Source organism: Lontra canadensis, unplaced genomic scaffold (genome assembly GCF_010015895.1).
Source record: "Lontra canadensis isolate GAN:19392208 unplaced genomic scaffold, GSC_riverotter_1.0 scaffold7, whole genome shotgun sequence".
In the NCBI taxonomy this organism is placed as follows: domain Eukaryota; kingdom Metazoa; phylum Chordata; class Mammalia; order Carnivora; family Mustelidae; genus Lontra; species Lontra canadensis.
The window spans coordinates 26,265,066-26,287,945 of NW_022631001.1; the positions used below are offsets into that span (position 1 = coordinate 26,265,066).

The 22,880-nt window shown below is 52.5% G+C and overlaps 1 protein-coding gene across 7 annotated transcripts in view; it reads left to right on the plus strand.

Annotated features, from left to right (window-relative positions):
• The window catches only part of NUMA1 (nuclear mitotic apparatus protein 1), a 74,623-nt gene that overhangs the window by 49,133 nt on the left and 2,610 nt on the right, over nucleotides 1–22,880 (plus strand). For 6 of the 7 annotated variants that reach the window (XM_032853190.1, XM_032853191.1, XM_032853189.1 and 3 more), the window contains exons 4-21: nucleotides 2,801–2,880; nucleotides 3,981–4,063; nucleotides 4,502–4,582; nucleotides 5,937–6,024; nucleotides 7,267–7,387; nucleotides 7,895–8,052; nucleotides 8,313–8,430; nucleotides 8,510–8,627; nucleotides 8,988–9,128; nucleotides 11,152–11,274; nucleotides 11,428–14,829; nucleotides 15,254–15,295; nucleotides 16,685–16,753; nucleotides 19,565–19,675; nucleotides 19,765–19,983; nucleotides 20,115–20,272; nucleotides 21,311–21,557; nucleotides 22,415–22,643. In XM_032853190.1, coding sequence (XP_032709081.1) covers nucleotides 2,801–2,880; nucleotides 3,981–4,063; nucleotides 4,502–4,582; nucleotides 5,937–6,024; nucleotides 7,267–7,387; nucleotides 7,895–8,052; nucleotides 8,313–8,430; nucleotides 8,510–8,627; nucleotides 8,988–9,128; nucleotides 11,152–11,274; nucleotides 11,428–14,829; nucleotides 15,254–15,295; nucleotides 16,685–16,753; nucleotides 19,565–19,675; nucleotides 19,765–19,983; nucleotides 20,115–20,272; nucleotides 21,311–21,557; nucleotides 22,415–22,643 — 5,588 coding nt within the window. The remainder of the gene's footprint in view (nucleotides 1–2,800; nucleotides 2,881–3,980; nucleotides 4,064–4,501; nucleotides 4,583–5,936; nucleotides 6,025–7,266; nucleotides 7,388–7,894; nucleotides 8,053–8,312; nucleotides 8,431–8,509; nucleotides 8,628–8,987; nucleotides 9,129–11,151; nucleotides 11,275–11,427; nucleotides 14,830–15,253; nucleotides 15,296–16,684; nucleotides 16,754–19,564; nucleotides 19,676–19,764; nucleotides 19,984–20,114; nucleotides 20,273–21,310; nucleotides 21,558–22,414; nucleotides 22,644–22,880) is intronic. The other variant, XM_032853193.1, reaches the window with a different exon arrangement.

A 22,880-nucleotide genomic window follows, 5' to 3' on the forward strand; every position in this document is an offset into this window, starting at 1 on the left:
AGGTTTATAACCTGGTAGGGAATTTTCATAGGGAGGGTTACAAATTTCCTAGTTGTCTTCTGATTCACTGCCTGAGCCTTAGAGTAGGAGGAGTGGAGGTGGAGGGAAGGTGAGAGGGAGAGAGAACACGGATGTCTAAGTATGTGTGTGTTGGAGTGGATGGACTACTGAAAATTCCAGGTTAACCCGGATCTCCATCTCTGGTCCAGGACAGGGCAGACCAATTTCCTTCAGGAAAACAGATGTTCTTGGTGAATGTATTCTGGCTTTTTCATTGCGGACGCTGCTACTGTTGCTAACCTAAACCTAACTAGATGCTAGTTCTCGAGGAGGATGGCGGAGGGCGGCAGGGTTGGTGGCAGATAGCAGCTGTGGGAATTGAACAGGACTTGTTCCTTGGCCACCTAGCGTTCTCTCTGGGTTTTACATGGGCATAACCTTTCCAACAAGTTGCCCTTTCTGTTTTGTGTATGAATAGCCTGAAGCAAAAAAGCTGTCCCATCTCTTTGATGTCTGTGAGGCCTGAATAGCAAAGTTTAGTGGAGTCATTTTGCCAGAACCTAAAGCCCTGATGTTCGCGTTACTGACCTTGATCTCTGCTCTTCCTATTACAGAGTCAACCCATCTGTCAGTCAACCCATATGTACCGAGTATCTCCTGTACCCTCGAGTTCAGGGCGTATGGTGGGTTTGGTCCATTGTAAATGATGCCATTGTATCCATCATTTAGGATGTAGGAATTCCTGTGGAGTGGGAAGGCATGATTGGCAGTGGTTCTGGATGGCTTCCTGCCAGACATAAGACTTGAACTCAGTTTTATTATTTATTTGTTTATTTATTTTTTGAAGATTTTATTTATTTGACAGAGAGCATGTGAGAGACAGTATAAGCAGGGGAAGTGGCAGGCAGAGGGAGAAGCAGGCTCCTTTCCGAGCAGAGATCCCATGCTGGGGCTCCATCCCAGGACCCTGGGATCATGACCTGAGCTGAAGGCAGATGCTTAACTGACTGAGCCCCCCAGGTATCCCCTTGAACTCAGTTTTAAATGATGGGCTGGATAGCCCGGGGTCCAGCATTTTTTTTTTATTTAAGATTTTATTTATTTGACAGACAGAAATCACAAGTAGGCAGAGAGGCAGGCAGAGAGAGAGGAGGAAGCAGGCTCTCCGCTGAGCAGGGAGCCCGACTTGGGGCTCGATCCCAGGACCCTGACCAGATCCCAGGACCCTGACCTGATCATGACCTGAGCCGAAGGCAGAGGCTTTAACCCACTGAGCCACTCAGGCGCCCCGAGGTCCAGCATTTTTAAAGCATGTTTCGTGCAACTTTACTTATCCCAGGGCTTAGTAAGGAAAAAAGAGGTTTTGTGGTCAAATAGGTTTGGGAAATAATGCATGTTATATTGCCTTCTTTGGAAAATGTTCAGTTTGGTTTAACCCATTATTTCCCCAAACATTTAACCTGAGAATCCTCTTTATTTTTATCTAATGCTCTATTCTGAGTCAAGGAGTCACAATGTTCCAGGTTGTGGTTGGGGAGGAAAGGTGGCTCTTTTAGGAGTCTGGGAGGAGATGAACATCTCCTGAAGGCTGTGTAGGAGTCACTAATCACAAACCAGCTATCCAGAAAATAAGCAGAAAAAAAAAACAGCTGCACTTGGAAGAAGCCTGTTATAATCCCGTGAGAGAGGGAGGGAGATACGTTCATGGTCTTGGCTTGGATGCTGCTTTTGCTTGGCAAGGATGTCTTGCAGGGCAAGTTCTCCGGTTCTAGGGCCTGCCCTCCAGAAAGTTGAAACCTGGAGATCAGTAGAACCTGGAGACTGTGGAACAAGAGGCTCCTTTAATCAGTATCTCCAGCTGTAGTGGCCCAAGAAGAAGAGTCCACTCTAACTTGAAGTGGAGCTATTCACCCCTAAAATTGAAATTGCTGTTAGGTTGAGCACCCAGGGCCAGGGGCCTGAGCTGTGTGAGAGCTCCCCCTGCTGCCTCCCTTCCCTCCTTGCTCCCTCAGCCTGTTGCTGTTGCTGTTAAACAGACTAGCACAGCAAGAGCACCTGATGAAGAGTGTTGTCCCCTGGCGCCTAGGTGGCTCAGTTGGTTAAGCATGTGACTCTTGATTTGGGCTCAGGTCATGATCTCAGGGTCATCTGTGCTCAGCGGGGAGTCCTATTGAGACTGACTGACTCTCTCTCTCTCTCTCTCTCTCTTTCTCTGCATCCCCCACCCCTCACTCCTGCTCTCTAAAACATAAACAAAATCTTAAAGAGAAAAAAAAAGATTGTTATCTCTTGGCTTTAGCCATCTCAGCTTTCAATCTGATGTTGAACTTCGCCCTGGCACTTTGGAGCCTTGGGAATTTGCTCCTTCTTTTTAGTTCTTGGGCCTGTTTTCCCTTTCCATTGTCTGTCTTACCCTAGCCATGTTCCCCCCGGCTTCCTGATGTTTTACTGTGGAGCCATTCCAGACTGTTGAACCTAGCTTCCCCTTCATCCGTGCGGCTGTCCTCTCCCCTCGGCCCCTTCCCACAGAGCTTTTTCATATTTACAGTTAGGGTGGACAAGAGTGCCATCTTTTTCAGAAGGACCATATGCCTCAAGTTCCCACTTTTCACCCACCACACAGTTCCTTCTGACCAAATGGTGTTTTGGTATCTTCTCCACTGCCTCCAGAATTTGGTCTGGTTCTCTCCCAGATCCAGTGCAGACCAGGCCTGGAGGAACGGGAAGGTGGTATGTAATGGAGTCGCAAGGAGGGAAGGATTGCTAAGTACTCCGGTCCTGATCTTTGTTCTTTTTCTAGCCACGGCACTGAAGAGGGGCAGCAAATCCTGCAACAGCCGGTGCCAGAGAGACTGGAATTTGTGTGCAGTTTTTTGCAGAGTAAGCACCTTTCTTTATCTGGCTCAGAAAGAGCTGCTTCCTCAACTCCTGGGACTTTGGAAGTCCAGGGGAACCAGCTCCCAGTGTCTGGAGGAGCAAAGGCTCAAGGCCACTGATTCTGTACCACAGGGATGAGTATACCTGTTTCCCTGGGGGTGGTGATGTTGATGTCAGGGAAGGAGAGTGTCCCTTCAGCCCCGCAGCCTGTCTTTGAGATACAGGTAGAGCCAGAGGTCAGTTTTGGGGACACATCACCTTGGGCTCTTGTCCCCCACCCACTGCAAGGAGTTGGAGGAGAGGGATGGATCCATGTTACCCTCTTTCCCTTGCAAGAGAAACATTTCCCCTGGATAACTTTGAATTAATTTCCTAGGCAGTGGATGGGGAGCAGGGGAAAAGGCAGATTTAGGTTGAGGTCTTGGCCCTTCTACTCACAGCCTATGTGACTTTTCTGGACATAGGTTCCTTATCCTTGAAATGGAGGGAATGATAACTGCTCCTAAGGTTGATGGGTAGTAGGAACAGATGAAAAACTAGGACAATGCTTGTCAGTCCCCTCTCTTTTGCAGTCATGGACCATGGAGTCCTCATCTGTGACATGGGAGTAGTCTCTCCCTCAAGAGAATTATGGGAAAGGTGATAACCGATTTAGATAAAGCAGAGGTGTTGATAACTGGCATACTAGCGTAAGAACCAGGTGTCCCTAGCCCTCCTAGTCTGACTCAGCTTCAGGCTTCCTCTGTGACCTTACTTGGAATAAGTCTTTAGAGTGACCTGGGATCTCTGGGCTTCTTCTCTGTGGTTGATGAGTTGGGTGGGTGAGTGCAAGCATGGAATTCAGAGCTGCTGTGAATTCCTAGCCTGACTTTTTTTTTTTTTTTTTTTTTTTAACTTTCCCTGTAGTCTTTGGACTGACCTAGGATAGAACTAACTTCAGATGGAAATGTGTATGTTGGAGGAGAGAGGACATAGGAGTAGGGAGCCCTGCATCTCCTAGCCCCACCAGAAACAGTGACTTTGTTCTACTCTGAGGTGTTGTGATGATCTCAGGGATAGTGTCCAGGAAGTTCACCCTATTTTCTACATTGTCATTGTTACAGAAAATCGGAAACATCCCTCTTCTCCGGAATGCCTGGTGTCCATGCAGAAGGTGATAGAGGGGTCAGAGCTGGAATTGGCCAAGGTACCTATGGAATACCAGGTGTGGGGGTCAGAGGGTGCAACCAGAGGGACCTCCTGGGCCTTCTGTTAACCCAGGGGAAGTGGTGGGTGGCTACTACCGTGGGCTTCAATGAAGACCTGGCAGGAATTAGGCCTCCCCCAGCTGTCATAGTCTTTTTAGCTCAGTGTCCTTTATTCCGTCTCCTGTTCCTGGGTGCTGGCTGGTAGAGGGTAGCCCAAGCTTCATAGTTAGGTTCCATGAGTTCAGGACTTCAGGTGTGCACCAGGGTTTTTGCACAATCAGGTGTCCTCAATCAGGTGTTTCTGGGTATAGTTAAGGGCAGCACCCTAGGGCTGAATTCTGTGAGCTTTGGAAGAGCCTCCAGAACAGCTCAGAGAGGGGAGCACAGAGAAGAGAGACAACCCTACTCAGTGACTGTACCGCCTGTTTGGCTTCTAGATGACCATGCTGCTCTTATACCACTCCACCATGAGCTCCAAAAGTCCCCGGGACTGGGAACAATTTGAATATAAGATTCAGGTAAGTCCTATGCCTCCTCCCCCCCCAGCTGGTGGGCCTGGTCTGTGCTTCACCTCACTGCATTGCTTTTCTTCAAACAGCATATTGCAGTGTTTTAAAAAATATGTTGTAGTAATTCCAGCCATTCATTATAGAAAGTCTGGAAAATACTGAAAAGCACAAAAGAAGAAATAACATTTTCCAGTAATCTCAACCCCAGAGATAACTGTTAACTTTTAAAGGATATACTTCAAGTCCATTTTTACATACATGTATTTAACCGTGGTCATAACTATACTGTGATGCGATAATACACAGAAATTGTTCTCTCATCATGTATGTGGTCCCATGTGAGTGTGTATTTTTTACACAATCCGTCACTCCATTTGTCTCCTCCTTTCCTCTAATGAGGAGGATTAGTGGGAGAGAATGTTTTGGTCCATCTTGACAGTCTAGCTCAGAGTGGTTGCCTTTTCTCCCCGTCCTCTGCTGGTTCCTAAGTGAAGAGTTGGAGCCTTCACGTCATTACTGAGGGAATTGACCTGGTTTCCAGGAACTGCCTGTCATGAGGGTCCTGATGTTGGCTGTGCTTCATGCCTAAGCAGCTGCCCTTTATTTCCCAGAGCAGGAGGAGCTGGGATGTCACGGGGTAATGTAGGCGACTGCGGGGACAGTATCCAGAGAGCTGTGGCCTTTTGCAGGGTGGTAAAAATGTTGAATCATCCCATATAATACTTACTTAGTTCATGGCTCTTCTCTGATGTTGGAGCTGTAGTGGCATGGGAGCAACGGGGGGCTTCTCTTTCAACCTTTTCTCCACTCCAGGCTGGTCACTCCACAGGCTGGTCATATGTCCTTATCTCTGCGAATGAAAATTCGCAGAGACAAGGAAGTATGGCAGGGCTGGCCAGAAAAATCAGATCAACTCTATAACTTCGGATCTCAGACAGTGAAGGGCAAATTTTACAGCTGAGCTGGTGGATAAGCTTTGAATGAGCCCTGGAGGATTCTCGAGTTCTCACTTAGACAAAGAACAACAGTGAGGGTCCTTTGGAAGAGGGCAACATAGTTATGTATAAAAGCTTTCTCACTGCACTACTTTCTTTGCCCATTTTCTTTGTGGTCAGGGGTGAAGTCAGATAGGAACTCTGTCTGAACCCAGGCGCATCTTTAGAGGAACTGAGGAGGTTAGAGCAAGCAGGGTCAGCATGTCTCTGCTTAGAATGTTCTTAGCTGGAATGTGAGGCTTTAGGCTTTGAGAGGAAAACTGGGGTCCAGCAGGCTCCTGGGGCTGGCACTGCCAGTTTGGTGCCCTCCATCTCTTCAGGCCTCTCTGACACCTCAGTGATGCTCCTTTTCTCTCTCTGTGGCCCAGGCTGAGTTAGCAGTCATTCTCAAGTTTGTGCTGGACCATGAGGATGGGCTAAACCTAAGTGAGGACCTAGAGAACTTCTTGCAGAAAGGTAAGTAGGGCCTACTGAGGACCCCCTCCTGTCTGAGCTGGGAAATGCTAGGATCCTGAATTATTAAGAAATACAGTGGGGGTTTGTTTCAGCTCCCAGTATCAGGCACAGAGTCTGTGCTCAGGAAAAGTGTGTGTGTAATGGAATAGGTTGATTTCTGGGCCATGTCGCTGACATTCCAGTTCCTGTGGAGCTCTTTCTCACGGGCTGGCAGTGCCTAAGCAGGACACGATAATCATGTCTGCTGGCAGCTTGTCCTTGATCACCCCACACATACCTTTTTTTGTTTTTTGCTTTCTAAGCAATTGCTACCCGAGGCTTAAAAGCTGGGAGTAGCACCTAAAAGAAAGGCTTTTCCCCACACGAAGCTCATGTTCTAGTTGGGAAGGCAGATATGTAAATCAATAAGGAGGATAGAGAATAAGTGCTAGAACAGAGAGGAACCTCATCTGCCAAATGTGTTGCTGGAAGTGCAGGAGAAAGACCAAGAGCTGCGCATGTCTTCTGATGTCGAGGCAGGCTGTCTGGTGAGGACAGACCTGAGATGTGGCTCTAGGTGGACTCTCTTCCAGCCACTGAATTTGATGTTCCTCATATTCAAGTTCCTCTTCAGCCCTTCAAATGGAGATGTTGGAAATGTGAGTCTAGAATGTAGGCGAGGGCTCCGGGCCAGGGTATGGGTTTGCAAGTCTGTGTGGTGGCTACTGTGGGCTGAGCAGGCAGGCCCGCCTCAGAACTCTGGGAGCTTAGAGGGTGCGGGGAGGAGGGAGGGCAGATAGGGATACTAGGCATGGGTGTTTAGGGGTAGGAGAGCCAAGTGAAAGTGGTCTTGGGAACCAGGGGAGGCAGAGGTTTTGAGAAGGAGGTTGTGTTGGCAGTGCAAGATTTCAGAATGGAGGAGTTGAGTAAAGAGGCCCGTGGCTCTGACCTGAGATTGTTGAGCTGAGAGGAGATCTTACTCAGGGCATTTCTGAGCTGTCTCTGCAGTGCTGGCTGCAGGGAGAAGCATGAGAACTTGATGGCCTGTGGAAGCAGAAGCCAGTTGCTTGACTGGACTTAGTGCCACTGACCTCCGGATAACCCAGACACTGGGGGTCAGGTTCTACCTGGTGGCCTTCCTCTGTAGCTCACATGTGAGTGTCTGTGGATTCACTTCCACTAAGGTGAGTTCCTCAGACTGTGTAAAGATCCAAATCTGTTCACCTTCTAACCTTTATATGGTTGGTTTGCTTCTTCCCCTAGCTCCTGTCCCTTCTACCTATTCCAGCACCATCTCTGAAGAGTTGTCCCCACCCAGTCACCAGGCCAAAAGGGAGGTTCGCTTCTTAGAGCTACAGAAGGTTGCCTCTTCCAGTGGGAACAAGTATGTGCTGCGCCTCTTCTCCTGGGATAGGGCCTCAACATCCAGTCCTCATATCCCTTCATTCTGGAGGCTAACACCATTCACCAGCCTGTTAATGTCATCAGACCGTGCTTGGGGTACCTTGTAGATGTTCTCACCTGCCCCGGTACTAATTAGGGGAATTGGTTGGGATCCATTTTTGGTGGAAGGCCTTCCTCAAAGGCTGTTCCCTGTTAATGGAATTCCTTTCTCCCATGGAGACTCTGCTGAAGTCCCTTCTCTTAGTGCAGCTCTGCCGAGGCAAGATTTTTTCTGGCAAAGAAGTTAAGCCTTGGAGGAGGGAGAACAGTTTTCTCAAGGTCGTGTCATGAAGTGGGAGATGGCGTGCAAACAGAGATGAGGTGCTTGGCCTCCCGGCGAGTCCTCACAGCCCTAGAGCCCTGCTCACCCATCCCCGCCTGGTGCTCTTCCCTTCAGCCCTCACCTTTCAGGCTCTGACCGTGGCATCTGGGCCATCTCCTCCTTCAGCTTCCTCTCAGGTTCTCCAGCCTCCCCCATGGGCGACATCCTGCAGACCCCACAATTCCAGATGAGACGGCTAAAGAAGCAGCTTGCAGATGAGAGAAATAATAGAGATGAACTGGAGCTGGAGCTGGCTGAGAACCGCAAGCTGCTCACCGAGAAGGGTAGGCGTCTAGAGCAGCATCTGGGATTTTCATCTGGGGAAGTGCTGGGCTTGTGTGAGGCATGGCTCCACTCTCTTCCATGTTGTCTGTTCTGTTGGTCCCGGAGCCTGGTGCTCAGCCTTGGGCCAGTCAGGCTGAGCTCCTGGAAGCTGGGTCTGTCCTTGCCGTCCTCCTCCTTTCCCTTAGATTGGATGCCTCCCCCTCTTCCTGTCATGCCCGTAGTTCTGTGCTGACTTTCCTACCCCCCTTCCCCGGGGCAGACGCGCAGATAGCTGTGATGCAGCAGCGTATTGACCGCCTGGCTCTGCTGAACGAGAAGCAGGCGGCTAGTCCACTGGAGCCCAGGGAGCTAGAGGAGCTCCGTGGCAAGAACGAGAGGTAGGATTCTCCCTGCTCTCTTCCCAGCTCCCCGCCCCACCCTGCACCCGTCTTTTTTAACTGCTCCCCTCCCTCACAGCCTCACTGTGCGTCTCCATGAAACTCTGAAGCAGTGCCAGGACCTGAAGACAGAGAAGAGCCAGATGGATCGCAAAATTAACCAGCTTTCTGAAGAGAATGGGGATCTTTCCTTTAAGGTGAGTGTTGGGGTGGGGGGTGGGGTCTGTCCCGGCCTGGAGGTCCACTGGGGCTGAGATGGTCTGGAGGCCTCTTCAGGAGGGGTTGAGAAGAATGGCCTGGCACCTCTCTTGGGCTTCAGTCTTTCCAGAGACCTGCATACTTTGGCCCTTTCCTTGTCCCGTAATTGGCTGCTGCCAGGGTTAGGTTGTGGCCCTGAATTTTGAGTCTTGAGTTAAAGATGTGACTAGTTGTAATTGGTTTGATGTGGGTTAGTAGGGTAGTCGGACACCTGTAGCCCCTGGCGTTTGGGAAACACACAGCAGTGGTGGTACTGGCTTTGACCTTGGGTGATGGGGACTCCTGCTTGTCTTTCTCAGCTTCGGGAGTTTGCCAGTCACTTGCAGCAGCTACAGGGTGCCCTCAATGACCTGACAGAAGAGCACAGCAAGGCCACTCGAGAGTGGGTGGAGAAACAGGCGCATCTCGAGAAGGAGCTCAGCACAGCCGTGCAGGACAAGGTAACCTCTCTGCTTCAGGGAGCCAGGGCCGCTGGCTTGACCAGCTGTTCATAGCTGGGTTCCATTTATCATTCTAGACTTGGGGCATTTGGGAAGTAAGCTGACTTCTCCTCAAGGTTTGATAGTGTGCTATAATGGAAAGATTGTGGGCTTCAGTCCAGTAGACCTTTGAATCCTGTCTTTGTTGTTAACAAGGTGTGGGAACTTGGACGAGCTCCTTGACCTCTTTTCTCTGTAAGCATGCTTTCTGTAAAGTGGGCAGAATAGTGAGTAGCTGCCTCATGACCCATGTCAGATACTGTATACAGAGTGCTTAACACATTGTGTGGTGCAGAGTAGGCTTCTAGTGAATTCGTTACTATCTTTTTTAAGATTTTATTTTTAGGGGTACCTGGGTGGTACAGTCAGTTATGTGTCTGATTCTTGGTTTCAGCTCAGTCCATGATCTTAGGGTGGTGAGATCAAGGCCTGGATTGGGCTCCTTGCTCAGAACAGAGTTTGCTTGAGATTTTCCCTTGTTCCACTCTGCCCCTCTAGCTCGTGGTCTCTCTCTCAAATAAATAAATCCTAAAATATGTGTGTGTGTGTGTGTGTGTGTATATATATTTTTTTTTAAGGTTTTATTTATTTATTTGACAGAGATCACAAGCAGGCAGAGAGGCAGGCAGAGAGAGAGGGGGAAGCAGGCTCCCTGCAGAGCAAAGAGCCCGATGAGGGGCTCGATCCTGGGACCCTGGGACCATGACCCGAGCCGAAGGCAGAGGCTTTAACCCACTGAGCCACCTAGGTGCCCCATATATATTTTTTTAAGTAATCTCTCTACCCAGTGTGGGGCTCAAGCTTACAGCCCTGAGATCAGGAGTTGCAGGCTCCACTGACTGAGCAAGCCAAGTGCCCCCACTATTAGTTTTTTATTGCTATTTTTAAAGAACCCAACTCTGCCACTTATTAATCCTGTAGCCCTAGGGGAAGGCACTTAATATCTGAGCTTCAGATCTTGCTCTGCAAAAGGATAGTAATAGCTACCTTCCATATCTGTCTGGAGGATTAGGAATTCAGAGAGGACCGGGCACAGTCCCAGCCTGGTTTAGTGGACAGTGGGAGGAGGGGGTGGGGGACGGTGGTGGGAGGTGCTATGGCTGCTGCTATTGAGGCCCAGGCGGGCTGGGGAGAGAGAGAGAGAGAGAGAGAGAGCTATCTATCTATATATATATATATAAAATATGTTTGTGTGTATATGTGATATTTATATATATTTATTTTATATGTATTTATGTTTATAGTTTATATATTTATATTTTTTTCAGGAAGTTTTTTTTAAGGTTTTATTTATTTATTTGATAGAGATACAGCAAGAGAGAGAACGAAAGCAGGGGGAGTGGGAGAGGAAGAAGCAGGCTTCCTGTCGAGCAGGGAGCCCAATGCGGGTCTGCATCCCAGGACCCTGGGATCATGACCTGAGTTGAAGACAGATGCATAACGACTAAGTCGCCCAGGCGCCCCAAGAGTTTTTAAAAAGATTTACTTATTTTAGACACCACATGAGTAAGGAGGGGGTAGGGGCAGAGGGAGAGAGAGAATCCCCGTTGAGCAGGGAACCTGATGTGGGTCTTAATCTCAGGACTCTGAGATCATGATCTGAGCCGAAATCAAGAGTTGGATGCTTGACTAAGCCACCCAGGCATGGCTGGGGATTTTTTTAAGCTGTTGCGTGTTTGGATAATCTGGGAGCCAAGACTTGTCTGAGGAAGGGTATATAGTAAGGAGGTTTTTTTTAAGTAAGGAAATTTGAAGTAAACTTAGTGGTCTGCAAGAAGAAATTAACAGGTCACATGACTTAATTCAGCTGTGAAATTAGGGCTAGAAAATCCGGTCCCTCATGATCCCAGGTCCTTGGTTTCTGAGTTTTTCCCAAGGTCAGGGCAAAAGGAGATCTTGGTAACAGGGTGATAGGGCTCCATATGTTGTTGGTAACCTAATACTTATTCCACCTCTGTTCATAAAGGCTCTTGTTTATTCTCAGAAATGCCTTGAAGAGAAGAATGAAATCCTTCAGGGAAAACTTTCACACCTGGAAGAACATTTGGCCCAGATTCGGGAGAACCCACCCCGGGAGAAGGGCGAAGTGTTGGGCGACGTCTTGCAGGTAGGAATGCACAGGAGCAGTGGGGAAGACCCGCGTCCCATGTTTGGTGTGGACCTGTGTTTGCTACAGTTGGATTCCTGTTCATTAGTTCTCATAGGTGCTCTGGTGATGGAGGAGTCATGCTGATCCTCATCTGTCTCTTTATCTCATCAGCTGGAAACCCTGAAGCAAGAGGCAGCCTCTCTTGCTGCAGACAACAGCCAGCTCCAAGCCAGGGTGGAGGCGCTGGAGGCTGAGCAGGGCCAGCGGGAAGCCAAGCTGCTGGCCGAGCGGGGCCATTTTGAAGAAGAAAAGCAGCAGCTGGCTGGCCTGATAGCTGAGCTGCAGGGCTCCCTGGCCAACCTCAGCCAGGCGAAGGAAGAGCTGGAGCAGGCCTCTCAGGCTCAGGGGGCCCGGCTGTCTGCCCAGGTAGCCACACTGACTTCTGAGCTCACTACCCTCAACACCACTCTCCAGCAGCAGGATCAAGAACTGGCCAGCCTGAAGCAGCAGGCCAAACAGGAGCAGGCCCAGCTAGCAGAGACCCTCCAGCAGCAAGAACAGGCCTCCCAGAGCCTTTGCCAGCAGTTGGAGCAGCTGAGCAGCAGCCTGAAGCAAAAGGAGCAGCAGTTAGAGGAAGCTGCCCAGGAGCAGGAGGCAGCTCGGCGAGACCATGCCCAGCGACTGGCCGCTGCCTCCGAAGAGCAGCAGGCTTCTTTAAAGGAGAGGGATTCGGCCCTCCAGCAGCTGGAAGCGTTGGAGAAGGAGAAGACTGCCAAGCTAGAGGTCCTGCAACAGCAACTTCAGGCCGCTAATGAAGCCCGGGACAGTGCCCAGGCCTCGGTGACTCGGGCCCAGCGGGAGAAGGCAGAGCTGAGTCAAAAGGTGGAGGAACTCCATGCCTGTGTTGAGGCAGCCCACCAGGAGCAGTGTGAGGCCCAGGCCCAGGTGGCAGAGCTAAAGGCCCAGCTGAGGTCTGAGCAGCAGAAAGCAACCGAGAGAGAAAGGGTGGCCCAGGAGAAGGGCCAGTTCCAGGAGCAGGTCCGGGCTCTTGAAGAGTCCTTGAAGATCAGCAAGGGCAGCCTGGAAGAGGAGAAGCGCAGAGCCTCAGACGCCCTGGAAGAGCAGCAGCGTCACATCTCCAAGCTGGAGGCAGAGACCCGGTGTCTGGTGGAACAGCATAAGCAGGAACGGAAGGAGCTAGAAGAAGAGAGGGCTGGGCGCAAGGGGCTGGAGGCCCGATTACGGCAGCTGGTGGAAGCCCATCAGGCCGAGATGGAAGCCCTGCGGCGGGAGCTGGCAGAGGCCTTAGCCTCCCAGCGTGAGGCAGAGGGTGAGTGTGAACAGCTTGCCAAGGAGGTGGCCACCTGGCGCGAGCGGTATGAGGACAGCCAGCAAGAGGAAGCCCAGTACGGTGCCATGTTCCAGGAACAGCTGATGACCCTGAAGGAGGAATGCGAGAAGGCCCGCCAGGAACTACAGGAAGCCAAGGAGAAGGTGGCAGGGATCGAGGCCCACAGCGAGCTCCAGATCAGCCGGCAGCAGAGTGAAGTAGCTCAGCTTCGTGCCAACCTGGCCAGAGCCCTCCAGCAGGCCCAGGAGAAGGAGGTCAGGGCCCAGAAGCTTGCAGACGACCTCTCTGTTCTGCAGGAGAAGATGGCTGCCACTGGCAAGGAGGTAGCCCGCCTGGAGGCCTTGGTTCGCAAGGCAGGAGAGCAGCAGGAAACAGCTTCCCGTGAGCTACTCAAGGAGCCCCCAAGGCCAGGAGACAGAGGGTCCGAGTGGCCGGAAGAGCAGCAGGGACGCCACTTCTGCAGCACGCAGGCGGCACTGCAGGCCATGGAGCGGGAGGCCGAGCAGATGGGCAGTGAACTGGAGAGGCTGCGGGCTGCGCTGATCGAGAGCCAGGGCCAGCAGCAGGAGGAGCGCGGGCAGCAGGAGAGGGAGGTGGCACGCCTGACCCAGGAGCGGAGCAGGGCCCAAGCTGATCTTGCCCTGGAGAAGGCCGCCAAGGCAGAGCTGGAGATGCGGCTGCAAAATGCCCTCAATGAGCAGCGTGTGGAGTTTGCAACCCTGCAGGAAGCCCTGGCCCATGCCCTGACGGAAAAGGAAGGGAAGGACCAGGAGCTGGCCAAGCTCCGTGGGCAGGAGGCAGCCCAGAAAACAGAGCTGGGGGAGCTTCAGCAAACTGTGCAGCGACTGAAGGAACAGCTGGCCAAGAGAGAGGAGGGGCGCCAACAGTCTCTGGGGCCGGCCACTGGAGAAGACTCTTCTGGGTCAGGAGGAGCACAGTCGGAGTCTGCTGGAAAGGGTGAGCGAAAAGACCCTGAGCTCGAGGCTCTGCGGGTTGAGGTGAGTAAGCTGGAGCGGCAGTGCCGGGAGCAGCAGGAGAAGGCCTCTGGCCTGGAGCGCAGCCTGGAGTATGAGCGTGCCTCCCGCACGGAGCAGGCCGGTGCCCTGGAGGCATTGCAGGGCCGGTTAGAGGAGAAGGCCCAGGAGCTGGGGCGCAGTCAGGACACCTTAGCCACAGCCCAGAGGGAGCTGGCCGCCCTCCGTGCCAAGGCCCAAGACCATAGCAAGGCTGAGGATGAGTGGAAGACCCAAGTAGCCCGGGGCCAGCAGGAGGCTGAGAGGAAAAACAGCCTCATCAGCAGCCTGGAGGAAGAGGTGTCCATCCTGAACCGCCAGGTCCTGGAAAAAGAGGGGGAGAGCAAGGAGTTGAAGCGGCTGGTTGTAGCTGAGTCAGAGAAGAGCCAGAAGCTGGAGGAGAGGCTGCGCATGCTCCAGGCAGAGACCACCAGCAACAGCGCCAGGGCTGCCGAACGCAGCTCTGCTCTGCGGGAGGAGGTGCGGACCCTCCGGGAGGAGGCTGAGAAACAGCGGGTGGCTTCAGAGAGCCTCCGGCAGGAGCTGGCCTCGCAAGCAGAGCGAGCGGAGGAGCTGGGCCAAGAACTAAAGACGTGGCAGGAGAAGTTCTTCCAGAAGGAGCAGGCCCTCTCTGCCCTGCAGCTGGAGCATACCAGCACCCAGGCCCTAGTGAGCGAGCTCCTGCCCGCTAAGCACCTGTGCCAGCAGCTACAGGCCGAGCAGGCAGCTGCGGAGAAGCGCCATCGTGAGGAGCTGGAGCAGAGTAAGCAGGCGGCCGGCGGGCTGCGTGCAGAGCTGGTGCGGGCCCAGCGGGAGCTCGGGGAGCTGGGGCCCCTGCGGCAGAAGGTGGCGGAGCAGGAACGGGCGGCACAGCAGCTGCGGGCTGAGAAGGCCAGCTATGTGGAGCAGCTGAGCATGCTGAAGAAGGCTCATGGCCTGCTGGCAGAGGAGAACCGGGGGCTGGGGGAGCGTGCCAGCCTGGGTCGGCAATTTCTGGAAGTGGAGCTGGACCAGGCCAGGGAGAAGTATGGCCAGGAGCTGGCGGCTGTGCGAGCTGACGCGGAGACCCGTCTGGCTGAGATGCAGCGGGAAGCACAGAACACTGCCCGGGAGTTGGAGGTGATGACTGCCAAGTACGAGGGTGCCAAGGTCAAGGTCCTGGAGGAGAGGCAGCGGTTCCAGGATGAGAGGCAGAAACTCACTGCTCAGGTAAGATGCCCAGCTCAGCCTTGCCCACAGAGATCAGACCTGAGAGAAGGGACGATGTTCCCTTCTGTCTTGGTTCCCCTCACTGGCGGGGTGGCTGGTAGAGTTCAAGTATTTTGCCCCCTACTGTCCTAAAGAAAGTATCAGTAGTTTCCTCCTCTCTGAAGGCTCTGTCCCTGGAGAGTGAAGTTGTGAAGTCTATCAGTCTGTTCTAGAAGCACACAGTCCTTGGCAGGCATGCCCGCAGTGGAGACCCTAGGAACTTCTGGGGACTAGAGTGAGCCAAATTGTCACTTTTTAAAAATGACTATAAGTCTCGTTCTTTGGAGGAAAGTCTCAGAGCCTCAGTGAGATCAGCCTGGTGGCAGGGCTAGTGCCTTTAGGTCCCCATCTCACCCTGTCTCCATTGCCCCTCCCCCGTGCACAGGTGGAGCAGCTAGAGGTATTTCAGAGAGCACAAACTAAGCAGGTAAAGCCTGGGGTCCCTGATAAGTGCTGGCTGCTTAAGCGGTGACCCGACTCAGTGCATGACCCCAAGCTGCAGCTTGCCTCCGCCCGCTCCTGTTGTGAACTGTGAACAGGGCAGGGTCAAGCCATGGAGTCCAGGCCCGGGCTTCCCAGGAGTGCGATGTGCTGGGCCCTCTCTCGGGCCTCTTCCCACCCAGTCCAGGTCGGCGTCCCCATCCTTCTGTCCCTTCATCTTTCCTATGTCCGAACTGGTGACTGGCATTCCTTGGGATTCCCAAATCTCCAAGTTCCATTCCCAGCTTGGGTGCCAAACTAAGAGGAGTGGCAAAGTGACCGTGGCCTTGTTTCACACAAGCAGCCCCCACAGGTCAGGGAGGGTTGTGAGCGTTGGGACACCTGCCTATCATCCTCTGGCACTTTAACCCTGAGCGTGAACTAGAGCTGTCTGGGAGCAGGAAGGCCAAGCCCCGAGGGAGAGAGGAGGTGGCCCAGCCTGGGTGCTGGGCCCTTACAAGGATCTCCCTGCGTTGCCCTGGCCATTGAGGCCGTCGGCTGGTGCCTAGCGGGGGCACCCTTTCTCCACCCCCCTTCCTCCTCAGTCACTTCCGGCCTGCTGAGGAATCGGGCCCTCCTCTCCTAACATCGTGGCCTCCAGGGAGCCTGAGGTGATGGGGACAGTCACCGAATAGCAAACAGGCAGCAGTGGAGCTCTTGCCTCTTTGCAGTTCCTACCTGAGCCCCTGGAACGCCTGGAGGAGCCAACAGTGCTCGTGCTGTTAGGCTCCAGACCCCTCCCTCCCTCTGCTCCTCTTTCTTGTGGGAGTGGGCTGGGCTTGGGGTAGAAAGGCTGCCCGCCCTCCCCAATTTGTCTGGCAGTCTGCTTCCCAGTGCTAAACCCAGTGGCCATGTTGCTAGCTCCAGCCCTGACAGCCCCTGCAGTTTGGGAAGAGGTCTGAGTATCGGTGGCCCTTGGCAGTTTTGGGGAGAAGTGCTGGGTATTCAGTATTTACTAGAATTATAGACTCAGTCCCCTGTTCCTGTCCCCAACCTGGGAAGGTCGGGGCTGGGTATAGTGGCAGTAGTAGGGTGGTAATGGGATGTCAGCTTCCCAGATTCAGTTCTGAATCTCAAGGCTGCAGGGCTCTGGCAGGCCTGTCTCTGAGACAGAGGCGAGCATGGGCAGATGGCTCTGGCAGCCCCTACATATTGGGTCGCGTCACTCTGGTCCTGCCAACCAGCCTAAGCAGCAGGCTGTTCCCTAAGTGGAGGCCAGAGAAAGGACCAGAGTTTCTTCTAGGAACACTGGGGATTTATCTGGGGAAAGCTCCTGATTTCTCAGGACAACCAGGGGAGGGCCTCCTGAGTGTCTTCTCTTCCTCCCCTGCTCCAGGTGGAAGAACTGAGTAAGAAGCTAGTTGATCATGACCAAGCCAGCAAGGTGCAGCAACAGAAGCTGAAGGTAGGATACGGTGGGGTTGGGTCATCCTCCTTCAGTCTCAGAGTGAGGAAGGGGGAGGGACGGCTCTCTGTAAGCCCTCAGGCTGTGGTGGGTATGGGGGAAGAGGAGGACCTTACCGTTTTCCATCTGCCTGTGGCTCCGGAGCCCTTGCTTGTGCCCCCTTCTTGGAGCTCTCGAGGGAAGACGAGAATGACTCCCATCCCTCAGATCTTCATTCTGCACTACAGTAGCTCCTAGTTCTGTGTGGTTTAACTAATGAAAAATTCAGCTTCTCAGTCGCGCTAGTCTCATTTCCCTTGCTTAGTAGCTAGGTATAGCTAGGGCTGCCAAATTGGACAGGGCAGATACAAACCATTTCTATCACTGTAGAAAGTTCTTGGGCTAGCACTGCTCTAGGCAGCTTAACCTTGAGGAGTGTCCTTAACATTTATATTACAATGCAACTTAATATTTGTTTAAAAGACTTTATTTATTTGACAGAGCATGAGGCACATAAGCAGGGGGGAGCCGCAGAGGGGAGGGAGAAGCAGGCTCCCTGCTGAGCAGGGAGCCCGAAGCGGGACTTGATCCCAGGACCCTGGGATCATGACCTGAGCTGAAGGCAGGCTTTTAACCCACTGAGCCACCCAGGAGTCCCAGCAACTTAATATTCTTAATACTTAGAGCAGTGTCATCTTCTTTGGTTTAATACCTGCTTTTTTTGCAGTTCAGGCTTCACAGCTTTTACCAGGGGTAGAGGAGTTAGGCGCCACTGGCCTTGGGGCTCACTAAAGCTCTGTTTTGTTTTTTTTTGTTTTGTTTTGTTTTTTTCAAGATTTTATTTATTTATTTCACAGACAGAGATCACAGGTAGGCAGAGAGGCAGGCAGAGAGAGAGGGGGAAGCAGGCTCCCCGCCGAGCAGAGAGCCCGATGTGGGGCTTGATCCCAGGACCCCGGGATCATTACCTGAGCCAAAGGCAGAGGCTTTAACCCGCTGAGCCACCCAGGCGCCCCAGCTCTGATGGGTCACAGGAGTTGGTGGGAGCTGAGTTTTGTTTCCCTCAGGTCCCCTCCATGATAATTGTGTGATAAACGTGCTTATCGGGATACCTGGATATGACAGATGGATTTAAGTGTCTGTCTCTTGGTTTCAGTTCAACACAAACTATACTGACCACTCTTGGGATACTAACAGTCTGATCTCCATCAGAAGTAGGGCATCACGTTACCTCGCTTCCCTCCTTCCCATGATTATTGATGTGGGTCTGAGTATAATTTGAGATCAGCTCTCCAATATCTCCTACCTAATCTTTTCAAAAGAGTAGTTTTGGCTAGAAAGGGAGTATAGAATAGTAAATATGCCAGCATCATTGGTTAAGATGTCATTTAATTTCTCTTGACTATGGTTAACTGAGAAGTCTCACAATGGTTTGATGAAGTAAACTGAAATAATTGTTCCATTCTAACACAGGAAAACATGAGCACAATAAGTGGAGATATCAAACTCACAATCCAAATAAATAGCAGAAATTGATTCAAAAGAATTGATTCAAAAGAAAAATCTCAGTCTTGCGCAGAAGCCCCTGTAACATTCTCATGGCTGATACAGGCTGCATTAATAACACCAGCAAGACTTAGCAGTATACAGAGAAGTTCTCTAACATTTCTATTATTAGAAATAATATAAAAATATAATAAAAAATATATATTCACCAGGCAAGGAGTGCATTTTCCCTTTTTAAATTTCAGTTCAGGTTGTGATCTCAGGGTCATGAAATTGAGTCCCACGTTGGGCTCTACACTCAGCGTGGAGTCTGCTTGAGATTTCTTCTTCTGGCCCTCCCACTCATACTTTCTCCCACTCATACTTTCTCAAATACATAAATAAATCTTAAAAACAAACATGCTGGGGCACCTACCTGGGTTCAGTCAGTTAAGCAACTGCCTTTAGCTCAGATCACGCTGAGCAAGGAGCCTGCTTCTCCCTCTCTCCTTACCTGTGCTCACTCTTGCTTTCTCTGTGTCTCTCTCTAAAATAAATAAAATCTTAAAAACAAACCAAAACCCAGATGCTTATTCTCCATTTGGGGGCCTTCCCGGGGCTCGGAGATGTAGGCGAGGTAGGGCCAGCTAGTCCAGTGTCTGCTGCGAGCTAAGCACTCTGGCATTGCAGAGGGACCAGGAGCTGGATGTGGGCCCTGCTCCTGAGGAGTCTGTGGTCTGGTTAGGAGGCAGTGCGGTATTATAAATGAGCCCACATGGGCCTTGGAGTCGGGTGGACCAAGGTTCAGATCTTACTGTGCTTTATGATCCTTGTCAGTATGTTTACATCTCTGAGCTCAGTTTCTTCATCTCTGAAATGGGGATGAAGTTACCTCCCACAGTGGTTTTGAGGTGGAAAAGAGTTCACAGGTCCTCAGAGAGCTCATGTGCCAAGTGTCTAGCTCCATGCTCTGTAACCAAGTGTTCCTGAGGCTCAGTCTCTGTTGGGGAGTAGGGAGTCTCCTTGGGGAGACTACTCATGTAGAGAGAATGAGATGGTTTGTGCCTGGTCACCAAGAAGGCAAAGATAGGGCTGTCAGAACTCTGCCAGAAATGGCATTAGCTGGACAAGGAAAGCTCCTGCAGAATGTGGACCTTGACAGGGTGTGTGGTATGTCCATATTAGGTGGGAGTTGTGGGCATGGGTAAAAGGATTTTTTGTGCATGTCCTGAGCGAGAATACAGGAATCTGAAAATACCCACGGAACCCAGGAGCCTAGGGCAAGTCAGTGATTTGGGGGAAGTGGACAGAACAGCCACCCTGATCAGCATTTGTCATGCTTTCCAGGCCCAGGGAGGGGAGAGCCAGCAAGAGGCCCAACGCCTCCAGGCCCAGCTGAATGAGCTGCAGGCCCAGCTGAGCCAGAAGGAGCAGGCAGCTGAGCACTATAAGCTACAGGTGAGGCGCCCCCAGCCCTGGACCACTGCACCCCAACCCCCAGTCCCTGCCCCACCCCCACCACCCACCTGCCCTATCTGCCCACATAGATGGAAAAAGCCAAGACCCACTATGATGCCAAGAAACAGCAGAACCAAGAGCTGCAGGAGCAGCTCCGGGGTCTGGAGCAGCTGCAGAAGGAAAACAAAGAGCTGCGGGCTGAAGCGGAACGGCTGGGCCGGGAGCTGCAGCAGGCTGGGCTGAAGACCAAGGAGGCTGAGCAGACCTGCCGCCACCTCACCGCCCAGGTGCGCAGCCTGGAGGCACAGGTCAGTATCAGCTTGGACCAACTCCCTCATCACCCTCTTCCTGTTGGACCCTTATGCCACCCCCCGCCCCCACCTCCAGGCTGCCCCTGCCTGAGGCTTGTCTTCATGCTCCCCGGCCCTCTCCTCCTCAGGTTGCCCACGCTGACCAGCAGCTTCGAGATCTGGGCAAGTTCCAAGTGGCAACTGATGCCTTAAAGAGCCGGGAGCCCCAGGCTAAGCCTCAGCTGGACTTGAGTGTGGACAGCCTGGATTTGAGCTGTGAGGAGGGGACTCCCCTCACCATCACCAGGTGAGGAGGCACCCTGCCACCCTCTTGTTCCCTGAGTGCCTGCTGTCAGGTTGTCCTGGCCACTGGGCCTAGTGAGATAAAGATGTGGTCCCTTTGCCCTCTGGGAGCTTATTCGTCGGGAAGTGTAAGGAAACCCCGGGCACAGGTGGTAGGGCACGGATTTGTATAGGGCCCCAAGGGAGTAAGAAGAAATGAGGGGTCAGAAGGGGCTGCCTGGAGGCTGTCACTTCTGCTTGGAGTCTGCAGACGAGCCGAAAGTGTGTGTGCCTGCTGAACAGAGGGGAGCAGAGGGCAGAGGTTGAGAAAGCCTGGCTGTGCTGGCAAGTGAGGTGAGGAGGGCTGGCTGCGAACCCCACTAGACCTGATCCTAAAGGCATTGAGGGACCTCAGAAGGGTCGGAAATGAAGCAATATGTGGTCCAGTTTGCATCTTAGAAAGCTTTTCTCATAGCCAGTGAAGCTGACGCTACAGACATAATAAATAATGCATTTATTTACCCCTCAAAATCCTCTGAAGTAGGTTCCGTGATTATGTACTTTAACAGATGAGACTGGGGCATAAAGGGGCAGTCATTTGACCAAGGTCACACAGTGGTAGAGGTAGGCTCGAACCTCCCCTCAGGTGCCACTAAGTCTAGGTGAGAGGAGATGAGGCGGACTGGCCAAAGACATGCGAACGGACGGGGGTGTGGTTAGGTGAGCTGTTGGGTAGGATTGTGGCTGGGGAGTGCCCATCTGGAGGCTGCCCTTGTTCCCTGAAGTGGCTCATCCAGGAGGAATACTGTGGAGCTGGGTGTCCAGGGGGCGATGTCTGGGATAGTGGAATCCCGGAGTTGCCAGTGTTAAGGACCTCAGAGAGCCATGGGAGTAGATGAGCTCACCTGGAATGGAGAGTGAAGGGAGGGCCCGGGCTAAGGGCTTTCCTGGGTACTTCTCAAAAATCAGAGAAAAAATGGGGTGCTTGACCTGGTCTGCTTGTAGTAAATGTAGGAGTTGGTTACTTTGGAGCAAAGGGATGAACAAAATGCCTTTTCTACAGCAAGCTGCCTCGAACTCAGCCAGATGGCACCAGTATCCCTGGAGAGCCAGCCTCCCCCATCTCCCAGCGCCTGCCCCCCAAGGTAGAATCCCTGGAGTCTCTCTACTTCACCCCAATCCCAGCTCGTGGTCAGGCCCCACTGGAGAGCAGCCTGGACTCCTTGGGGGACGTCTTCCTGGATTCAGGCCGGAAGACCCGCTCTGCTCGTCGACGTACCACGCAAATCATCAATATCACCATGACCAAGGTCAGGCTGCTGGGAGTGGGACTGTAAGCCAGTCATGCTCCCTTGCTCATAAGGGCATCTTCCCCATCGGGTCCTCACAGTAGCCTCCCAAGGCTGGCCAGACTGATTAAGCTGTATCTTAAGATCCCAAGAAACAAAAGCCTCTTTTGTAGAAAAGGGCAGGGCTGGAATTGGATGCCTGTTGGTTTTAAGGCGGGTTTCTCCATGGGTAGCACTGACCCTGTGCAGGCTAAAGGGAGAGAACGTGAAGTTACTGCCCAGCCCTGGGCCTCTAGCACACCACCTGGGTGGCTGAGATGCGTTGTGGTCATCCAGAAGGCTGCCTGCCAGGCTGGGAATTCTGGCTGGCTGTGTTTCCATATCCTGAGGAGGTTGGGGAGTGGGGAGGTAACTTTCATGCAGCAAAGGGTACCTCCTTGGTGTGGGTTGCCCTTTGCTACCAAGAAGCTGGAGAACGAAAAGATGGGCAGGGTCATGGCCAGCTCAGGTTGAGGGGACAGTGGAGACTATGGGATGAGCCTGACTAGCCGGGGAGCCAAGCATTCCAGCCCTGGCTCTGCCATTTGCTAGCTGAGACCGGTAGGCCGATCCTTTATTTTTTTACACCTTGATTCTAAACTGGTCTGATACACAACTCTGCCTGCCTGCCTTCAAAGCACGGTCAACAGGCAAGAGAAAATGGGTATGGCCTCAGCACCTTATGCAGGATTCTTAGCAACAAGGCCCATTTCTTGCAGCTCTGCAGCTAAGAATCCCTACAAAGCAGTGTGGGAACACAGGCATTTTAGGAAGGGGAACAGGAGGCTGCTTTGTGGACTGTCAGAGCCCCACCCCACCAGATTAATTCTCTCTTCCAGAAGCTAGATGTGGAAGAGCCAGACAGCGCCAATTCATCCTTCTACAGCACCCAGTCCGCCCCTGCCTCCCAGGCTGGCCCACGAGCCACGTCTTCTACCCAGTCTCTAGCCCGCCTGGGCTCTCCTGATGATGGCAACTCGGCTCTGCTCAGTCTACCTGGGTACCGGCCCACCACTCGCAGCTCTGCTCGCCGCTCCCAGGCTGGTGTATCCAGTGGGGTCCCTCCAGGTGAGGTGACCATAGGGGCTTGAAACACAGATGAGACAGGAAGCAGATCCTGGCACAGGAAAGGGACAAACTTCTAAAACCCCAAGGCTAATTACCTTCCAGTACCTTGCCTGCCCCTCTTCCCTGTAGTCTCAGGGCCTTGTCTGTCCCTTAGGCTGCTCTTCATCTCAGCCTGGGTGAATGGGAAACATTCACACAAGGGGCCTAGGATTCCCAGCCTAATCGTGATGCTCAGCT